The sequence below is a fragment of the Nothoprocta perdicaria genome, unplaced genomic scaffold (genome assembly GCF_003342845.1).
Source record: "Nothoprocta perdicaria isolate Ctin4 unplaced genomic scaffold, notPer1 scaffold_23, whole genome shotgun sequence".
Taxonomy (NCBI): Eukaryota; Metazoa; Chordata; class Aves; order Tinamiformes; family Tinamidae; genus Nothoprocta; species Nothoprocta perdicaria.
The window spans coordinates 4,274,607-4,295,659 of NW_020455455.1; the positions used below are offsets into that span (position 1 = coordinate 4,274,607).

The window sequence follows — 21,053 nt, forward strand, 5'->3', positions numbered from 1 at the left end:
CCTTCCCTTGTTTTTTTTTACCAAGTGTTTTCTGTCTTTCACATTTGCATATGAGAGTTACTCAAAGACATGCAAAGTCAGCTGTCCCAGTATTGCAGTGTTGGCTTCCAAGTATCTTTTGGTTCATGGAATAATTCAAAAAATTGCATTAGTAAGTCTTTTTTTTTTTTTGTGTGTGTGTGTGTGTGTTAATTAAATTGTCTCTGACTCAGTAAAGTTGAGCTCTTCTTAATGCTACTCTCCATTTAAAAATTAGGATAATAGAATGTGTTTCAGGTCACCTGTTGTATACTCAATGTTGTTATTCTTGCTTATTCTTGATTACAGATACTATTCTATTACTATATGTATGGAGCTCACATTGGGTCATTGATTGTCTACCAGAAGACTACAGCAGAACATGAAAAAATCCTCCTCCTYCTCACAGGAAACCAGGGAAATTTCTGGCAAAGGCAGGCATTGCCCCTGGATGGAGATGAAGATTTCCAAGTCATCTTTGAAGGGATAGTTGGAAAAGGTTCTGGAGGTGTCATAGCACTTGATGACCTCACATTATCCAGGGAGTGCTTACCATTCCAGGAATTTTTACCATTAGAGCCCACAGCAGTGACTCCTACAGGTATGTGAGAAATCTATGTCCATAGGCTGGCAAGAGTGAACAACAGTATAGTTTCATCTGATTTGTCTGATTTTCTGTCCTTCCTTCAAAAAAGGAACATATCTTTTACTAAAAAGACCTTGAAACTAATATGTGTTTAGAATGCTAATCAAATTGTCCTACAAAACTACTGTTTGGGTTCAAACTTGTGAATCTGCAGGTCCTATGTCTAGGCGTGTTTTCTTAAATGGTATCCTGCTTAATTCAGATTTATTTGTCAATAGTTGCAAAATACAGTAAAATAAAGAAGTGAAAAGGACAGAGCCAATGTGCACAGATTATCACGAGGCCAGTGGGAAGTACCCAGCTCTAGTAATTTTTAGTTAGTGGGAAGCCCTACTGCATGTTCCTGCTGATGCAGCATATGCATCCTGTTCCCTTGGGGTGAGCACTGGCTTTGGTGCTGTTGTATGCCCCATCCACAGTGCACCAGAGAAATAAGACTCAGAAAGATTTTACCAAACATTATAGTTCTGATGGAATCTGATTGGAGAGGTGTGTGAAGGCAAATGATGAAGAAGAGGCTCTTCTTGACATCAGAGGCCAATCCTTCCACGTTTATCAGTAGAACTATTGAAATTTTAACCCCCATGTTAGAATTTAATAGATGTGTTTTATAAAATAAGATGTGTTTTATTTTATTGGGCCTACTACAAGTCTCCTTCGTTGCTGTGGCAAGTCATTTTGTCTCACTTTTTCATCTTTCTGACAGATAAAACAATGTTAATATTTCCCAATGTCGAGAGTACAGGGAGAAAGGATCATTAATTTTTGTGAGCTGCTTTGCTTTGTTACTGCTGCTAATGAGTAGCTTTCCTCTTTAGGATATCATTAAGCACTGCTTAGATACTGGGGGATAAYGATGATGAAACTACATCAAAGCTAAGAAATTGCACTATACTTTGCACACAAGATAATCAGCACAGATACGGGCAATGGATACCAGTACATCCCTGATAAGTCACCAAATCCTTATAGTATGTACTATTCTTTCCCATTTCTGTCAAAAAAAGTCACAGGAATTTATTACAAATGAGATCGGTATGTTAAATTTTAGTTTTATATGAATATTACCCCAAGAAGAACAGTTGCAGAGATTTCTGATTCCTATTTTATGACATTTTCAGATTCTATCCACTTAATGGTATAGACAAGTCCCTGTGGCGACATTGCAAACTTTACAAAGCTTTGGTTTTGATAGTAAAGAATGTTCCAAAATACTTCTTTGCACATAATAGAAAAGCTACTAAAATCTCTGGAAAAGACACCAGAGACCTCATTTCTTGGTGTAGCTCAAAGTCTTACTTTGTAAACTTTCCGGGTTCACAACACTTTGAAGTAATGGTCTGAATTCATCCTCATGGCATAAAGTCTTTTCTGCATCAACATTTTCCACTTGTCTTGGACACAAATTTCAATTAGCTACTGAGGATTCCAATTAACATCTGCTATTTAACAGTATTTGTTTTCCTTGAAACAGAGGTTTAGAAATAAGAATATGAAATCTATTCCTATGAGAGGAAACATTCTGAACAGTAGCAGAATCCATGCTTACGGCTTTGAAAAGTGAACTGTGGTATAGCTTTATATTCCTGAGACAATCATTCTGACTGAGGAAATCTGCTGCAAAAATGTTGACTCCTACATCTCTCTGGTTATATACAGAGCCACAACAGAGAATGAAACACTTCTATCTGTTGCTCAAATTCACTGAAAGTCTCTGAGGATCCAGAGCATCAGTCAGCAGAGATCTGCTGCTTTCTTGTCTCCATTTGGAGAGAATTTTGCTTGGCAAAGTGAACACAATCTTTTACCTCTCTAGGAATGGTTGGCTTTTAAGACTTCTTGTCCTTACAATGACATAGTGATGCTGATGCATATTTTTCCATCTATTTAATATGCACTTTCTTTAGGCATGTGTTTCATTTTCTTAGGACTTGCAAGGAGTGTTTGTTTGGTGTTAGCTACTCAAAATATCATGGTGAATAGCAACGGTCAAAATGTTTTCCTCGCCTTCTCATCACCCAAAGTTTGGTTATACAGCTTACTTTCTCACAGTTTAAGAGCTTCCTTTGTTTAAAAAAAAAAAAATCTTTTTTTTTTTTTTTTTTTTTAACAGAGCTTGTTGTATTCCATGGATTGAGGGAGACGCTTCTTTTTCTTACAAGCAATGCCAATGACTATGTAACATACAAGTATCTTTGCTTCATGCTTGTTATTTCTGCAGATAGTTTAGTACCATGCTAATGGGTGTTGTATAAGGACTAAATAGGGAAGAATTAGTAGCTGTTCACATCTGTACCCCTACAGCAGATATTCTGACTCTAGTAAAGAGCCGTTCCAACCTGCATCCATGCTTTGAAGTTTTGCTTYGTTTTTCTTTTTTTTTTTTCCTCTGGACAAATATGGGCTAGTATTTAAAGGCTGAAAGAAAGTTYATGATATCTACAAAACAAATTTGAAAGGTAGCTTTGTCATTTGCTGCTGACTGACCATCCACATGATGCTACTTAGCTATAGTGCTGGAGTGGCAGGTCACTCAGAGCCTCTCAAAATGCTGAGCCTGAGAAACAATAAATTTTTTTTAGGATGATGCTTACCAGCCATTTTAGCACTATCTATACAGAGCTATAGATTCTGTTCTGTGGCTCTCTGCAGTGTTTGTAGATGCTCAAGTTAGTCTCTGCTCCACAAAAGCAGCTGTTCATATCTGCAGGAGCCCCAGAATGGCCCTGAATCTGAAAGAGTTACAATTCCAGCCTTATTTCCTCTGGAAAACCTTATACTCTCCTGTAGGCCTAACAAGTGAGTAGGAATCAACTGATTTCTCTCCTTGCCTCCTACTCTTTACATCTTTTACTTACTTCTGAGTAATGGTAGACATCTTGGAGCTCATCATTTATATGTGAAATTGTATGGTGTTGTTTCACGTAACTTACATATTGTTATATTCCATTGTCAGTCACTCAGGATGTAATTTGTTTAACCAAGGATATTTACTTACATTTTAGTCACATAAGATTTCTGAAGCAACAGCGTCAGCAGATATGTTACAGTTCTTATGGGAAAATTCATCCCTTTGGGAGTCGGGGAAGGTGTCCTACTGCGCATCAAAACGTTAGACACTTCCTCTTCAAGCAACTCAGTCTCAGAACAGACTTCTGCTATCCTTTGTAGTTATTCCTAGCCCTTACCACCATGAATAACTTCGTATCACCACAAAAATGTCTCAGTCCATTGTTTAAACCCATTCCTCATCATTTATTAGTATAAGCATTTATGTATTATAAAGTCTAAAAGATATTGCATATAACATCACTCTTTACAGATTCTTCACATAGATATAGTGAGATTCATATAATTTTACAGATATATAACAGGAATAACCTTATTGGTTATTCTAGCTAAATATATAATTATAAGCATTAAAAAAACAGTTGCTTTTCATGCTATAGTGCATAATGTGGTCTTCTACTAAAGACAAGAACATTTCTACTTCTGGATAACTAATTAAATAACATTTTTTTTTTATGAAAATAAATATGCTTCTCTGAAGCATTTATCATTGAGCATTGTGCAAGAGAATGGGATCTAATATAAATAAATTATTTAAAACACTTTCTGATGTTTACCTGAGCTTTTCGATATTCTCCTTTTTTTAAAAGGATAGTTGATTTGCAAAAGTTTCTAATACATTTTTATCTTATAGGCATTCCCAAACCTGGTATTTTCAATGTCATAATGGAAAGTAAAGCTAAAAGACTATTTGGATCAGCAGTCAAAACCCAGCATATTTTTGACCCACAACTAATTATGGCTTTGAATGGTGGACAACAGAACATGATTAATGCTGTCTGCGGTCCTTTGTGGTAGAGTATTGTCAGTAGTTGTTTTTCTTTCAGAACAGTTCAGCACTTCCAGAACTTTCCTTAGCACTTGGGCCTCCAAAGATATGTTTCTTAGAAATATGTCACAGACCTGACATCCGAAGAAGTGTATCTTTGACATCCAAAGACAAATGTCTATTTCAGGTCAGCAGAAATGACTTTTCTAGGCTGCAAGTTTGAAATGCATCTCCRAGCAGCATGCGAGAAGGCGTGCTGAAAGGGCATGTCTTACTCCCTTCATTCATGGAACAAACTGATGGTTCCTTTGGGGCAATGAATTGCTGGGATATAGTTTTATGACCAAACCTATACTTTTTTAAAGTACAAGAGAAATAATCGACACTGTAACTACCAAGGATAACTCRGTTTAAGAGCACTGCTTATACTGGGAGAACTAACTAAAAAGATGTTTACTGTGTCTAAGCTTTTCCAGAACTGCCAGTGATGCTGGCATTATGAGCTCAGGTTTTTCCATATATGTTCTCAATGCAAGTCAATCTCTGTGTGGCAGAACTGAGAACATGAAAGCTCTAACCTTACTTTATATTCYGAAGAAAAACCAATAAATTACCCTTATTTGACTGGAAATCCTGTTTTTCCCTTACACACATGCAAGTAGACAAATATTGATGCAAAATACCTGCATTTCTACAGGTAAGGACRTTCTGCCTGGGTTAGAATTAGATTCCCAAATGTGGATAAGCTCACAGGCACAGGTGTGTTCATTCTCCAACTACATCAAGCAAGCTACATTTGAAAATGTTGTTCAGCACATACTTACCAGAGATACTTTTGACTGTTTTCCTTTTCTAGTTATAGTATTTACATTTTCAGTATAATATATATTAGAGGAAAATATTATATTACATATTTATAAATTTTATTTGAAAGTTTGGTTTATATTCTGTACTTTATACCAAGCAGGGTTTGAGGAATTTCACTGCACAGCTTTGTTTTCATTGTGTTATTTCTTTTGTTCTCAGACTCTTCAGTAGACTATGCCTCCCAAGTAGAATGATACTGCATTTCTCAGAAGATATCTAACCTGGCTGTCATAAGATGTGGCCAAATTGCTGTTTAGCAAGAGGATAAACAAATAGTGATAAAYAAAGTTAATGTACAAATAAGGGGTAAAGGTACTGTTAGCTGTCAAAATGGGCAGTGTATTCTCTAGTTGGAAAGACCACCCTAGATTTATGATCAAAAGTCTGACATGGCTCACATAGGAAGAAGRGACTGAAAGATTATTTTTATCTGTGGAAAGTCCTGACTACCCAGAACATAGGCAAGGGGTGTATTCCACCATCTCACTGATAATCAGAAATTGTCCTTAAGAAATAATGGAAGATTATTGAAGCATAATAAAACACAGATTTTTCTCTTTTATCTATGAAGGGAGGAAATATGACAGTGAACGGGGTATGGCAAAGGCTCTTTTCTCCACCCTTCTATTTTTGGAAGCACTTACTTGTTCAAGTATTGCATTTTTAGGTATCTGATTGAAAAATTAAGCTGGAAGGTGTGGGAGGGAGAGAAATAATAAAAAGTTTAGTGTACTCAGTTAATATTTAGGCATATTTATTCCACATTAAATCCATATTAAGAAACTGAAAATATTTATGGTTGGGTTTTCAACTGAAAATTAAGAATCAAATGAGACATCAACATTTAGCTGCATGTGTCTGAATTCCCATTATAACCAATATGCCTAATTGCTTTATGGCTGACCAGCCACTTGAGACACAAATTACACTTTTTGAGATGTGCTGTGTGGGGGTAACCAAATGAAGCTATAGATTTCTGTTTTAGCCTGACATCATCACCCTTTTGGTCCTACTCATTGTGCTGAATAGAATTCCTTCAGTTTTAATGGGAACTTAGCTAGCTTGCCAGGCACCTATGTTTCGGTCTGTGAGCTGAATGCCCTCTAAGTTTTTGTGTTAGAACTGTTTCCAACATATTTAATTTTACTTTCATCACCATTTTCACTCTCTTTCTTACCCCAGACTGGTTTGGACTATCACATTTTCAAAAAATAAAAATAAAAATTGGTTATCTTGCTGMTAGCTTAAGTAGGAAAGGCTGCCAAGTGATGTGGCTGTGAGCAGTTGATCTGTATCTTCCAGCATCCTGAAGCTGACTATCAAGTAAGTCAGACTCAGGGTCCTGGAAAATATAGAACATTTTGCATAAGGTGGATTCAGTATCTCGTCTGTGGCACACACTCTTTTAATTTTATCTCATGAGTTGTTTGTGGGGTGGCTGTGCATGATGTCTTCTCTTGATCAGTGACTGGAACCTGCTGCTCTGGCTAGCTGTGTTACCACATCCCCTGTRTTACCACTCCCTCCAAAAATGAAGATATTTAAAACATTAGATTCTTCTGTTTTAGATGAAAAAAGGATCATACAAAATGAATATTTAACTAGAAAATACCATTGTGTCTAATCTTTTACTGCCTCTTTTTTCCCGTTTAATACATATATTTTAATRTTTAACAACAGGTGTGTTACATTCATGGACAGAAGCAAGCTGGTTATCTGATAGCCTATTATCAAGTGAAAATCAACTATCCAGCAATTAAAAAGAACATAACCTGTCCCCCAGGCCAGGAGTTACAGCTTTCCTGGTCCTCCCAACAGACACGCACATTTGCTTCTCCCCTGCATGTCTGTATGTACAGACATTTGCACGGTCCTTCACCAGATACTGTACCACTAACTCTCAAACCATCTGTGACTGTAAATTTAGGAAACATAGCTGGAATATCTCTGTGTGTGGTATTCTGACATTTTCATGCTTTTGTAAAAAGACACTACAAATGCAAATGCTCTGTGCCAGCAAAACATCCTTTCTAAAGAAAATATTTCTGAGAAAATGGTTACGCAGGGCCCTTTTCAAGTGACAACATCAATAGTAAGTTATAATTATTCCATAGTGTATGTTCGCTTGGTAGCCAAAAAGATGAGAGTGTTTATAAGCTTTGATGTGATTTTGTCATAAGCTTCTAAAGCTTCCTATTCATAATGCTTAACACAAATGCTTTGCTGAAATGTATAAAATTTATTTAACTTGGGAGGTAACTAATCACTTTGTCTAGCAATCAGGAAATGTACAGTGCTTGACACAGCAAATAAAGATTCACTCTCCAAGAGGTATTTTTATTCTTAATTCGTTTGCAACCATATAACAAATCCTGCAACAAATGCTATCTAAACTGAAAATCTTGTCTTTTCTGATACAATGAGCAAAAATCCTGCCTGTAGCAGAGCTATTGCAAGTTATTTTGTGTCAGGCAGGGAGAGAAGAGCTGAGTTTATACACATCCTACAGCTTTTAGAGTCAATTTAGATACTTGTACAGTTCTGCATGGTGACTCTTAGGACATGTACAGATGCATGCAGATGGAAAATACCAAGAGAATGAATTTCAGGTAGATGCTTTACATTGGTCAAAAAGCTGTGGAGATGGAGCTGAAGCCTCGCTCCAGCTGTGCAATGAAAGTAATAAAGCTTCCTATAACCCAGGAAGAATGTAATTCCTCCTTTCAGTCCCTGAAGGAAATTTCTGAGTTTTGTGAGATTTGCCTCTTAGTGGAAAAAAAGGACTTGTAAAAGTTGAAATTGCTAGTTTGGGAGATTGGTTTGTCAGGTCAGTTTTCAGTTCTCTGCTTCTATATAAGATATGATCTACCACTTTATGAATGTAGGAAGTTTGAGAGATATATTTTAGATTTTAAAAGGCCTTGAATTTGGATGCCTGGCTTCAAACTAGTAAGACTAATTAGGTTAGGGTTTAAAAGAAAAATGGTGTAAGAAAGTCTTCAGCATCTATACTGAACTTTCAGATTAAGTTTTGGATCACATAAATATGACTTTTATGAAGAGTTCTGCTTTACGTTTCAGATCTTTTTACACTTTCTTCTGCATTTTCCTTTCCTTCCTTTCCCAGTGGGGGAGAGCTGAAGGACAGGGCTGGCATAAGGGTCAGTGTAGAATCAATGTGTGGGAACTGCCCGTGGATATGCTGGAAGCCAGGTGCTTATCAGAGGACAGGAAAAATAGCCTTCAATAACAGCAATAGAGAAAGCAATCTAATTATGTTAAGAGCAAAGGCTGCTTGAGCTGGTTACCTTTCATAACAATGAACTAGACTGTATTTGAGCAATATCCTCTAAAATCCAAGTTCTTCTCAAGTGGGATCAAACTTAGGCAAATTTTAGGTGCCTAAATGAGGACTCTCTCTCCAACTGTAACCCTTTCTTTTGTTTCCTTATTCATTCATTTATATTAAGCTTAGCTGGTAATGCTTTCTCATCTCAAAGAGCACTGCTAAACATGAACTCCTTTTACTTCCTGATGCTAAGGTACGGGTAATAAAGTTATCGTTACTGTGGGGAATATGCAATTTGTACTACATTGGGCAGATGTAAATGAATATAATCAATAAGAAAAATTCTTAAGAGATTTAATTGTTGACAAAATATATTCCAGCTGTTTGGAGAAACACAAGAGCCAGAATGATTTAATTTTAGGAGGTACTGACAGTATTAAGGACATTTGTAGTATATAGGGGCCAAATGCAATGTTCGGTACTGACATTGTTCCACCTAATGTACATATGTGACTTTATTGAGGTGTTTTTCATCTACTTCTCTTTGATTTTTCTTTTTTTTTTGATTTTTATTCTGATAAAATATTTTGATTTTGTTGATTAAAAATAAACATATCTGGAATGCAGTAGAAAGTTAAAAGATTACCATATTAAAAGCTATCTATTTCTTTGCACTATTGAATGTTTAAGAGTTTGTTAATATCTTTTCCTTCCAGCAAGCATGAGATATCTTTCATTTTCAAATTGACCTTTCCACTGGAGGCACAAAAGTGCACAGGAGGCTGATCAAGAGTACAAAATCTTTTAAACATCATATTTTCTTCAACACACTATAGCATTCTATCTAAGACAGATGAAAAGTTCTGTAATATTATATGGTATTTGCAGCAATCTTGAAACTTATTCCTCCTGAGCAGTGAGAGATGAAAGGGTCACAGGGGGCAAAAGACCKACTTTGATCAGTTTTGGGCTTCTTCCTCCATCTGATTCTTAATCAAGTATGGCTAAAGAATTTGAACAAAGTGATGTTTAAATAGTGGGTTTTTTTAAAATAAAAATTCTCTTACATGGTATTTATAGGAGTTCTAGAAGTTCTTTTGCACTTGAATTCTATCTAAACATAACCAAAAATATAGAATCGCATAATCACAGAATGGTTAGGGTTAGAAGGGACCTCTAGAGATATCTAGTCCAAGCTTCCTGCCTACAATTATATTATAATAATTGTAATATAACATATATAATACAATTAATATATAATTCATATAATATTTATAATCCACATTGTTCTATAATATAATAATTAATAATTTAATATAAAAATAACTGATAATTTAATATAATTTATATTAGTATATARCTCTCATAATGTTAATAATACTATATATAATATAATAATGATATGTATTGAGATATTCCATAACAATTTYCTTTAAGGTTAACATTCAGAATTATTAGTTATCGTCAACAGATAATACACATAAATCATTTTTGATTTTCTTCTTTTATAGATGAAGTAGATGTACAATACTCAAGCAATGCCATAAAGTATATGTGATTTATACCACTGATTCTGTGCTGGGTTTATACATGACAAATCTAAAGTGAAGATAGGTTCTGAGTTTAAGCCACGATGTGAATGTGCCAAAATATAATCTGTGGGCACTTAGAATTGGACTAGATTATTCCTCTAATATTCTAATATTCTATGTGAAATATTCTAATATTCCACAAGTCCTTTGAACTCTGCTGCCAATGAAATTCAGTTCTAGTGATGATTAGCTTTGCCTGGGTGATGATCCCTCCAATGGAGAATTTATTTTACTGCTACTTCTTTCTGAAGGTTTACAGAGAGGAAARATACAGATAATCTTTGTAGCCACAGATGGCTACATTTGAACCTTTAGACTTTTCTTATTTGGCAAGAGCATCCTGCCAATAGATCTGTCTGCAGTAATAAAATGAGGGGAGTGAAAAGATGACTTTAGTGAACAAAATAGATTGTTTCCAAGGATCTATATGAATTTTCCAGCTAGTTCCTCTCATAATTATATATTCTTAGGAAGCATTTGTATGAAGTGAAATTCTTTTTATGGACTAGCTCAAAATGGGTGCCTTCTGCCAGAGGACAAGGCAGAATATTGCTCAGAGAGGACCAAAATGAGCAGTGCATTTAGTACTGTGACTTAGAGTGGTAAAAAAAGGAGCTAACTCACAGGAAAACCCTGTTGAGATGTAGGCTGATTCCAAAGATTAAAGAATCATTTTTATCTCCTGGAAAATTCCTCTCTGGAAGTATTTGAGAACACAGCTAATCTTGTCCAAGTTATACAGTTATGTGAATAACACACATAGATGCTGATTCTTAATGTGCACCTCCTTTCTGAAATTTATTTCTGTTCTGTCTCAGTGCTGCAAGCTGTATTTCATGTTATCTTCATTACTATTTTTTAAAATCTCATTAATGTAGAAGATAAACCATCATCTGCTTGTAAGATTGTTCTATCTGTTAATATTCATAGGTGCTAATTTTTCCAAGCAATATACTTAAAAGCATTATCTTTAAAATAAAGATTATTAATCCTTGTCCTAATTATGTATTTTAAAATATAAGTGTTCCCTCTGTTGATTTTATTGAGGATATTCAAAATAATTGACTGATGAGGCTGTTTTTTCCTATTGTGTAAATCCTCCTCAATTCAGAGATTATTGATTTGAAAGACACTWATAATTCCTTTGGGTCCTTTACAGCCCAGAGTTTTGATGCAGTTATCACAGAGGGCAAAATTTTTACCTGCTAATGATTTAAGAAACATAGCATGGAGGAAAATAACTCAGCCTTGCTGATGAGACATTCCTCTCAATTAAATAACCCTACAATGCCCACAAAGCTTGGTTTGTATTATACAGTGTCATCACAAAGCATCTATGTTTGCATTGTTAGTATTGGGAAAAAGGAAGGAAAGGAGGAGAGCTCAAAAGACTTTTTTTTTTTTTTTTTGCAAATGAGTTACAAAGCCTTAGAAGTACGGCGTTTGAACAGAAGGTATACTATGGAAGTACATATAGAAACAAGTCACGTTGACCAACTCAGTTAGACAGTGTAATATCATTCATTACACATGCTTGAAAGGGTTCATTCATGCCAGGATTCAAGATGGATTTTTCTTTTTCCTCAGCTAACAGAGAGTTCCACTTTTCAACTCCATGTTTTTCAACATGAAATTGAAAGCAAAGACCCTCTGCAGAGGGACAGAGGGACTTTAAAATGGTGTAGGGAAATTATTGCAATTATTGTTCACGATAAAGAGCATCAAAAGTATGCCCAAACAGAGGCTGTATCCTAGAGTTTAAATTAGTAGTTTTCTAAGAAAATTTATGTTTAAATTCTCATGGCAATCTCATATAAAGGGAATCCAAAGGTTATTATAACTAGCTTCTGAAAACAGATGCCATCTATATTAGGCAGATGTATATGTTATAGAAAATATATATCTTTGCCTGAAAAACCAAACAGATAGTTGAAATTCTGAAGAGTAGTTCTCTCCAAATGTTTGTGATATACATAGTGCCTGCTTGCCAGTATAATAACAACTGAATGGAGATGACTGTCAGATATCTCCGGTAATAGCTTTCCTATGTAATTTGCAGTTAGCGTTAAGATTGATAGAGAGGAGTATTTTCTGAAGGCTCCACTCCAATTGTTTTTAAGGCTTTGGTAATTAGACACTAACTGGTATATCTGTGTGATTAATCCATTATTTTGGCAAAGACCATTTTCAGATTTGCTCCTGAAAAACAGTTTTCATACACTTGTAACTGTGATCTTCATATGGTTTCCCATTTTCTAGTCAGAATTAGAAGCTTCTGGTCACTAGAAGAATTTCGTATCCAATTGTGGAGGCTGTTGTCCGATGCCCTACACTCCTCTCAGTCATTATCAGTGCTCTATTCTGGCRGACTCCTTTCCATTCAGGAATTTTGCTCATTCTCTCTAAGGRATTGTTCGAAGCCAAATGATATATGGTCTTTCAGAGCGAACATGATACATGCTTTTGTACTATTAAGAGGTCATAAAATGAAAATGAAGAATTTCCCTGAAAAATAGATAGAATAGATATTTCTGTGACTTTCTAATGCTTCATGTTTTTGTGAAAAATAAGTCTATATTAGGAAGAAAAAAAAGAGAGCTAAAGTACTAAGCTCTGTTTTCTTTTCCTGTGATCTAGTGATTCAAGGCTTGTTTTTATTTCGTCCAAAGTCTACAGCATAAGGCATGACAATACTCTTTCACTCTGTTTAGTCCATTTGTAATTTATATACACAGAGTTCCAGAAATGGAGGTTGCCAGCACTCCAACTGAGTGCACTGTCGCATATTTTATTTTTTAATAAAAAATAAAATATGAACCTGTTGTTCTGTGACCTTAATGAAAACCAGCCTCATTTATCTCTGTCAGATTCTCTAAYTAATTAGGATAGCTCCAGTAGAAAACCAACATTTTTAGCCTCATGTGGTACTAATTAATTTAAATTCTGATGGTATTTACATGACATGTATGTGTGCATATGTTTGATAAGCTAATGTGATGGTAGTCCAGTTTCTAGATAAAATCGATGTGTGTGCATTTATTTCTGGCAGAATAGAATGGAAAATGAGGAGATGATGGGGGAGGATGGGAGTTATTTAAGTTCTTGTTTGTCTTTCTTCCTGATTAGAGGATGTACTGAAGGGGTTGCTTTATATCCAGACCACTGCAGAAAGTGATCTGAAATGAAAATGTGAACCTTGGAAATGGATCCTGTGAAATGAGTCCTACAATGTTTAGGCTACACAACAGCAGAATTATTCCTCAATAATACCAGGAATATACCAAAAGAAAAAAAAAAAAAAAAAAAAAAAAAAAAAAAAAAAGGAAAAAAGGACAACATCACCCCACTGATCCTGTTCAAAAAAAAAAAAAAAGAAAAAAATGCATTAAAAGGCAAACCTCTATGGTTAAAATAAAAGCTTTTTCTTCCAAATTGGGGCTGCTAAACTGAGTTCAACTTTGCAGCTGAAATGAAATGGTTTAATCCTACACCACATGAAAGGAGAATGTCAGCAATTAAGTCAGACTAGAGGGCTTTGTTAGTGAAGGAATGCTTGGCTGGAACTTGCCCTCAGAGGCTTTACAAGGAAAACAGTCATTTATTTAGGCAATCTCTTGACAAAATACAAAAGAAATAAACTGATAATGGATTGGCACTTCAGGGGAACCAAAGGCTTTTAATAAAACTGCTCTGGACCACCCTCCTCCTCCTAAATATCAAACTGTCTCAGCTGTAACCTTGCAGTAACCTTGCCGGAATGTGATTCACCAGGATAGCCCTATTCTTCTCTTTTCAGGCCCCTGCTCACATGGCTATTGGGAATGTCAGAACGGCAAGTGTTACAGACCAGAACAAAGCTGCGATTTTGTAGACAACTGTGAGGATAATACAGATGAGAGTGAATGTGGGACTTCCTGCACCTTTGAGAAGGGCAGATGTGGCTGGCAGAATTCCCTGTCAGACAATTTCAACTGGGTGCTGGAGGTCGGCTCGCCTCAAAGCCTGAGACCTCCCAAGGATCACACACTTGGAAACAGGACTGGTATGTGGTCAGCTACGTGCAAGATGTAATTGTGTTCATGGAGCTTCTCGGGCTTCCCTTAGGAGGCAACAGAACAGTTCTACACATCTAATTTGGGTGTCATATTTAATAAATGTGTAATTCGGCATCAAAATATTAATTACTGTTCTAAAATGACTTTAGTTGGGAAAAAAATGATTCCCAGTTGTTTCTTCTTTAATAGCATTGTATGTGTCAAGCAAGAAAATTTGCATTTAGTCTGGCAATGCACAGCAAGAATGAGGGAGGTAAGCTCTGAGATCCACTAGATTTTGCTCCAACAGAGTCTGATTGTGCTTCCAGGAAGCCCCAGCTCATGCTACAATATTCTGAACATAAGAAGAAAATCTGTATTGGCATACAGTATTTTATGTGTTTCTATTGATTTTGAAAGATATCTAGATAAAGAAATCTAAACCATAATAAAAAGCTTTTTTTTTTTTTTTTCTTTCCTGTAGGACAATAAGATATTTTGATCTCTCCTTGAAAATCAGTTAAAGAGGATTTATAAAAACAAAAAGTGTCTCTTTTAGCTGAAAAAAACCTTTGAGTTGCTAAATCATGTGTGAAGCATGTCCTAATGAGAGATTGAAAAAATATTTACGAATTAAGAAACTGATCCAGAACTTTGTAATCAACCATAATGGTTGTTCATAGTTCACTTTTAGGTAATTTTAAGTAAATAAATCTTCCTGGTTAATGACAGCGTAGCTCTARCTCTTGCTTGGCCCTCACCAGAGCACCCAGCTGTCTGTTCTTGTCCTTCCCCCAGGCTGCCATATTTTCATCATCCTGCCTTTGAAGTTCCCATGGGCCAGCCAAAGATGGTACCAAAGCTGAGCTCTGAACTGACTTTAAGTTGCAGTACTCTGCAGCAGAGTTGCACAAAGGTGTGGGGCCTGTCTTTAATAATCATTGAATGCTTACATTATCTGTAGAAGGACAAAACAGAATAAAACCAATGTTTATTTTAGATATACATACAGGACTATTAAAAGCTTGTCAAGAAACAAATGAGCCCCAATCATTTTTTCAGTATTAAAATGTCTAAAATTTGCTAATGACCAAAATTACATCACTCTGGCCAGAATTAAGTCATTTACCTCATTATCTCCTAACCAAGGCTGACTGGCTGCAAACAGTTCCACAGTGTCCCACAGAGCTGGACTCAGATCAGTAGGTCTTTTGGAGTTCACTGCATTCTGTGCCCATGGGTCACTCCCCTGTCTTGTCCTACTGTCACACTCCGGTTTCCTTCCAAAATCAACTGTAAAAGTGTTTTTGATTCARATGAAAGAATTCATTTTTCTAGTGCTAAATATGGATTGATCAACATTTTTCACATTCTATGAGGTACTGTCAAAAAAAAGCTTACATTGTTGGACAAGGATATATGATCAGAATACCTAGAAACATGTTCATCCTCTCTCTTCTACATGGGTCCATCCAGTTCTTGAGCTGTACTCTGCTTATTCCTGATGTAAAAAAGCATGCAAGGAGAGTAATCTGGTGAGTTTTACCCTAAATGGAGATTCAGCTAATATATGAAGTGTATGGGAATCATATTTTATGTCTTGCATTTATTTTGTTGAGTTTTGGTCATGAAATCTAATTTGATAGTCCAAACAATTTTCAGTAACATATAATTTGATTTCAGGACAATTCCTGTATCTTGAAGCTACTCCAATAGGCCTAGAAAATGAAAAAGCCCATGTGAAGAGTTCCAGGTGGAGGGAGTCAAGCAAGACTTGTGTGATGAGCTTCTGGTACTTTATGTCATCAAAAGCCACAGGACGTGTTCAAGTTCTCATTAAGGTAATCAAAAGATCTGCGAGGTACCTTAGTTCAGCACCGTGTCTTTGTAAAATATCTTTTTTTTTTTTTTTTTTTTTTAATTCTAATTTTTCAGAGAAGCTTTTACACCCCTTCCTGGAAAATTCTTCTGAAATTTTTCTGTAACATCAAATTCCTCTGAAATGTCAAAAAAAAAAAAAAAAGCTTTTAAAGATTCTTCCAATATTTAAGTGTCAAACAAACAAAAATTACTATATTCTCCAAACAGTGTTGTGCAGATGTTCTCTTTAGATCTAACTTCAGAGATTCCTAACTCCACTTTATGTTTTGACTTATCGTAACTGCTTTTTGATCCCCTCTATGCCAGGTCTGTTTTGTGTATTTAAAATTAAGTTTGTGTTCTCAAAGAGTATAGGTTATTCGAGTAGGAATCAACCATGCGATTTATTTGTTATATGTCTATTACCTCTTATTTCTCTAGTATCTCTAATCAAATTCCAGGWTAGAAATTATTGTGGCATCCTTGATTCCATATTTGTGTTTTATTTCCAGTGCATATGTTGACTTCCTTATTTTCGGTTTTAAATTAAACTTTGTCCTTGAAAATAAAGTAGATCCTCTTAGTAAGGGTGAATTAGAAAAAAAAAATTAGCTCAGAATTCCTATTATGAGATAGWCATTTTATTCAAAGGTTTATCTTTTAGAGCTGAAATATTGTAGTTTTGATCTCCTTAGGCTTCCTCAATTTTAATTGCAAACAAATTTGCCAATTAGATTTGGTCCAAAATAAATATTATTTTTATTATGTATGTGAGAATGTTACATTTAGCCATGCTGTTCATTGTGTACAGCCACAATCACATTGAATGTATATCACAATTTAAAAAATTTTCTTAAAAACACAGAAAAATAATGATACAGTAATGTTTTTATTGACCATGCTTAAAACAATAGATGAAGAATGGTTTTGTAAGTATTGGATTTAATACTTAAAGTCTTTAAAACTGGCAATTATTTTACATTTTAGATTATCATCAGAGAAAAGGCCATGTGAAGTTATACTTAAGGTTCTCCAGTTAGTTCAAACTACAATASCAGTATATCTCCACTTGAGTATCTCTTAATTTAGACCAAAGTTCTTGTCAGTGAAAACAGATTTTTAGACTGTGGTTAATTGAAAAGACGAGGGAGAATACATGATCCAGAGTGCCAGGAAAGAACATAGGTTTCACAGCTTAACCAACTCTATCTAAAACCATCACTTCTCAAAGCTGAATTGAGAGTGAGCATCGTAYGTAATAATAGCACAATATCAAAAAAAAGGTAATATTTTATGGCAGGATCAAGAAAGACATTTTTCTCTCCCTAGGTATTACAATGAAAGGGAAAGAGTAAGCAAAGGATAATAAGACTTTTTTTTTTTCTTTTTAAAATTACAGGTCATTCCATGTCTTTTTTAATATTAGGGCTTGTCCACTTTCAAGTAGCCTAAACATATTATTCATTATACTATTGAAATAATATCTCAGAGTGGGGTATAGCCTATAAGGCTTTATAGCTCTTAAGATTTCTAAGGAGGATTCTACAAAACACAAGCTTTTGTTTTGMAACTTGTAGTTAGAGAAAGCAAATTACATTTCTAAGGGAATTTCTCTACTACCAATGTTTTCTTTTTTCAATGCATACTACATATTGTAATTGTAAACCTCAGTGTGTGTGGAATATAAACTGTCTAATCAGAATGATTAGGTAGCTGAACTAGTTGCAAAAATGCTGTTTACTTCAAATCAAAGCTCTCACCACATATGCAAATGAAAGATATTATAGCTGTGTAGGAAACTGCCTTATGAAAGAGACTGCAATATCTAATTTATTGTCCATGTAAATTGAAATTGCTAAGTGTTTATATGATACCCAGAAGCTSACATGGCAAATGGAATATTATCAGAAAATATCTAAATAATCATCAAAATATTGCTACTACAGTAAGATTTTGAGATAATTCTCCTCTGTGACATTTCCAAAGCATTCAGTCTGCAAGAGACATTTTTGAAGCTAAAGTACAGCAGGAGTAATTTGAGTACACCATACTTGCTTTGACAGTGGGGTTCCTACTCAGCACTCAAATATTGGTTTATTTAAAAGTCAGAGAAAACAATGTTGTTTTAAAATGTGTTTCTAAAGAGGCAAGAAAGAATTYATAAGTGAAAGAAGGGACAAACTGTAATGTTCTGCTGATCTGAGGATATTTTCCGTTTCTGCATATATTTATTTTGTCACTAGCAGAAGCAAATCTTAGATATCACATTGAGAAAGGAACAATAACAAGTGGATAAAACCATTTGTTCAATTTAATTTTTGTGAGATGAATATAGTCCTGAACATAGCTATTGTCATTAGAAAAGATAATATCGTTAGGAGTGTCTCTTTGAAACAACTGCCTAGAGAGAAATATAGAAAGAAATGTATAGATATTCATCTAAATATATATATATTTATTCATCTATACATATATTCATCTATATATAGATAGATATAAATATCTATATATAGATATAAATATCTATATATAAATATATATCTATCTATATATAGATAGATATTTATATCTATATATATTCTTCTATAATCTATATATCTATCTTCTATAATTATATAGATATTCATCAAAAAAGGTGAAACTAGTCATTAGTAACTTCCTCCACTGACTGTGACAAGGCCAATATACATGGGATCTTAGAAATTCCAATGGACATTGCTCAGGCATTTGTCATAGTGAATTAATTCCGACCAGTTATAAGTGAACCAAGACATAATACTTAGGAGCACGAGAAATTTTGGCCAACTCATGGCAACTGAAGGAGAGCTCCATCAGCACCTCAGAAGTGACAGACCCACTTGGTCAGTGCAACAGCCAACTGGAGCTACAGTCAGCTCCTCCAGCTGTTCTCGAGGTATTATTTCAGGGACCTGGTCACCTGGCTGTTGCAGCTTCTCAGCAAATGCCATAGTCTGCCACAATTGCTATCTTTGTGTTGTTGCTGTTTTTAGCTGGCCTAAGGTTAAGAGGCTGAGAGAGAACTAATCCTATGGAAGTGCCACAGCTCTGGTGCAGACGGCTGGTGTTGCTTTTTGCAGTTTCCTGGTTATTTTTAGTAGAGCAGCCGACCCTTCTGTCAACAGGGAAACCTGCAGCAGAGGTGCTGCAAATGATAGCTGATTTCTTCAGAACTCTTGTATTTCTAAGATCGAGTAATTTAAAATGAAATTTTCACAAATCAATAACATTGACCCTACTTAYTGTTATAGGAAGTCACTCAAGAATGAAGTGCAAAGAAACAACTTTTTATGCCTCTCAACTTAAAATAAGCCGTGTATTTCTTCATTGATTCTTCYCTCTGACTGCATGAAAATAATCAACTCCTCATATTAACATAGAAGTTATAGATTTCATTGAGTTTGTGTAGCCTTCAAAGCTAGATTATCTGACCTCCATGTAGATGAAGGAAGAACTGCTTGAAGGTTTTACATTAGGGACTGCTAAACACTAAAACACACTCCAAACAGTGTAGAAWATGTATATATTTTTCAATTGTCCTCTTAGACGTAGTACACTTTCCAGAGAAATCCTTATRTCTTGTGCAAAATTACAGTTTTCTTGTATTTTCGATGTTCAGTAATGTACATTTCTCCTTTTTTCTCTTGAATGCTACTGTTATTTAGAAGACACTTAAAAGTCTTTTAAGGACCATAGAACTGCTACTGAATGATTTTTACTGAACCAACAGACATGAAAATCAAATCTTTTTGCCTAACAACTCAGAAATAGCCTTTTTTTTTTTTCTGAAACTGTCCTTTTTATAAAAAAATCATTTTTGATTTTAGCTTAGAGCAGCTTCAGAAGAAACAACTGTTTCTGTTTTTGTTGTATTTTGTTTTTGGTGTATTTTGTTCACAAAGAGGGAAATGCCTGTTTCTAATCCGTTGTATAAAAGAGTCAGACAGATGTTTTTTAGCACTTGTATTTATGTCTTCACTAGCCTGCATGTGTATTTGCTTGTTGGTAGCCACATTGCATTATGAATTAAATTGAAATTAAATGAAAGATGAAAAGCTGCTTTAAAAAGAATTGTGAAATTGTTGCACACAGAAATCCTACTGGAACGCGGTTACCATTTACTAGTAGAAGCTAGTAGTGTCACAGAGTTTTGAGTGACCTCAGTTTCTTTAGTATCTTACTTATCATGACAAGATGCCTCTCCCTTACATGATAGCTGTGTTGCCTGACTATGACAAGGCCACTGCAGGTCTATGATGAATTGCTTGCGGACTCATAGAAGCTCCCCAGCCGTTCACAGGAGTTAGTTGGGCAGTGCYGGATGATGGATTAGCTATACTCAAAGGAATAATATGCCATAGATGAGAGATTTTTCATCAAAGGGTACAATTTAAGAGTGAAAGAATATGTTTTCTTCAGAGTGTAGGAGCAAAATTACAAAAAAAAGAAAGCAATATGACAAATTATTAAAATTTTTGGTGTTTATTTGTAATTCATTTTAGGATTATAAATACATTTATTTTATATACCTATGTATATATAACTAATATACCTTTATATTCAAAGTCAATAGAGTCAAGCAAAGCCACTTGGTATCAGCTGATCAGATCAGCCTGACCTCTCGTAGTTGAAATGGTATTACTTTGATTTCTCTTCCCTTTTTTTAACACTGGAAAATTCAGAAGGTTACCCAAGGAAGAAAGTATTTTTCTTTATCCTCTGTGTCTTTGTTTATGATCCTTATGGCTTGTTTTATAGCATTCCCAGTTTTATAATTTATCTGCTTTCTTTTCTCAAAACACTGATATAATTTTACAAAGCTTACAGTATGCTGTTAATTSTACAAACTTCTATATTTTACATAAACGTATTCAAGAAAAAATAACACAGA

The 21,053-nt window shown here is 35.0% G+C and overlaps 1 protein-coding gene across 1 annotated transcript in view; it reads left to right on the forward strand.

The window, feature by feature from the left end:
* Nucleotides 1-21,053, forward strand: part of MALRD1 (MAM and LDL receptor class A domain containing 1) — a 224,639-nt gene that overhangs the window by 102,914 nt on the left and 100,672 nt on the right. Inside the window, exons 25-27 of the mRNA XM_026039361.1 lie at nucleotides 328-619; nucleotides 14,047-14,292; nucleotides 15,968-16,125. Of these exons, the coding sequence (XP_025895146.1) occupies nucleotides 328-619; nucleotides 14,047-14,292; nucleotides 15,968-16,125 (696 nt within the window). The remainder of the gene's footprint in view (nucleotides 1-327; nucleotides 620-14,046; nucleotides 14,293-15,967; nucleotides 16,126-21,053) is intronic.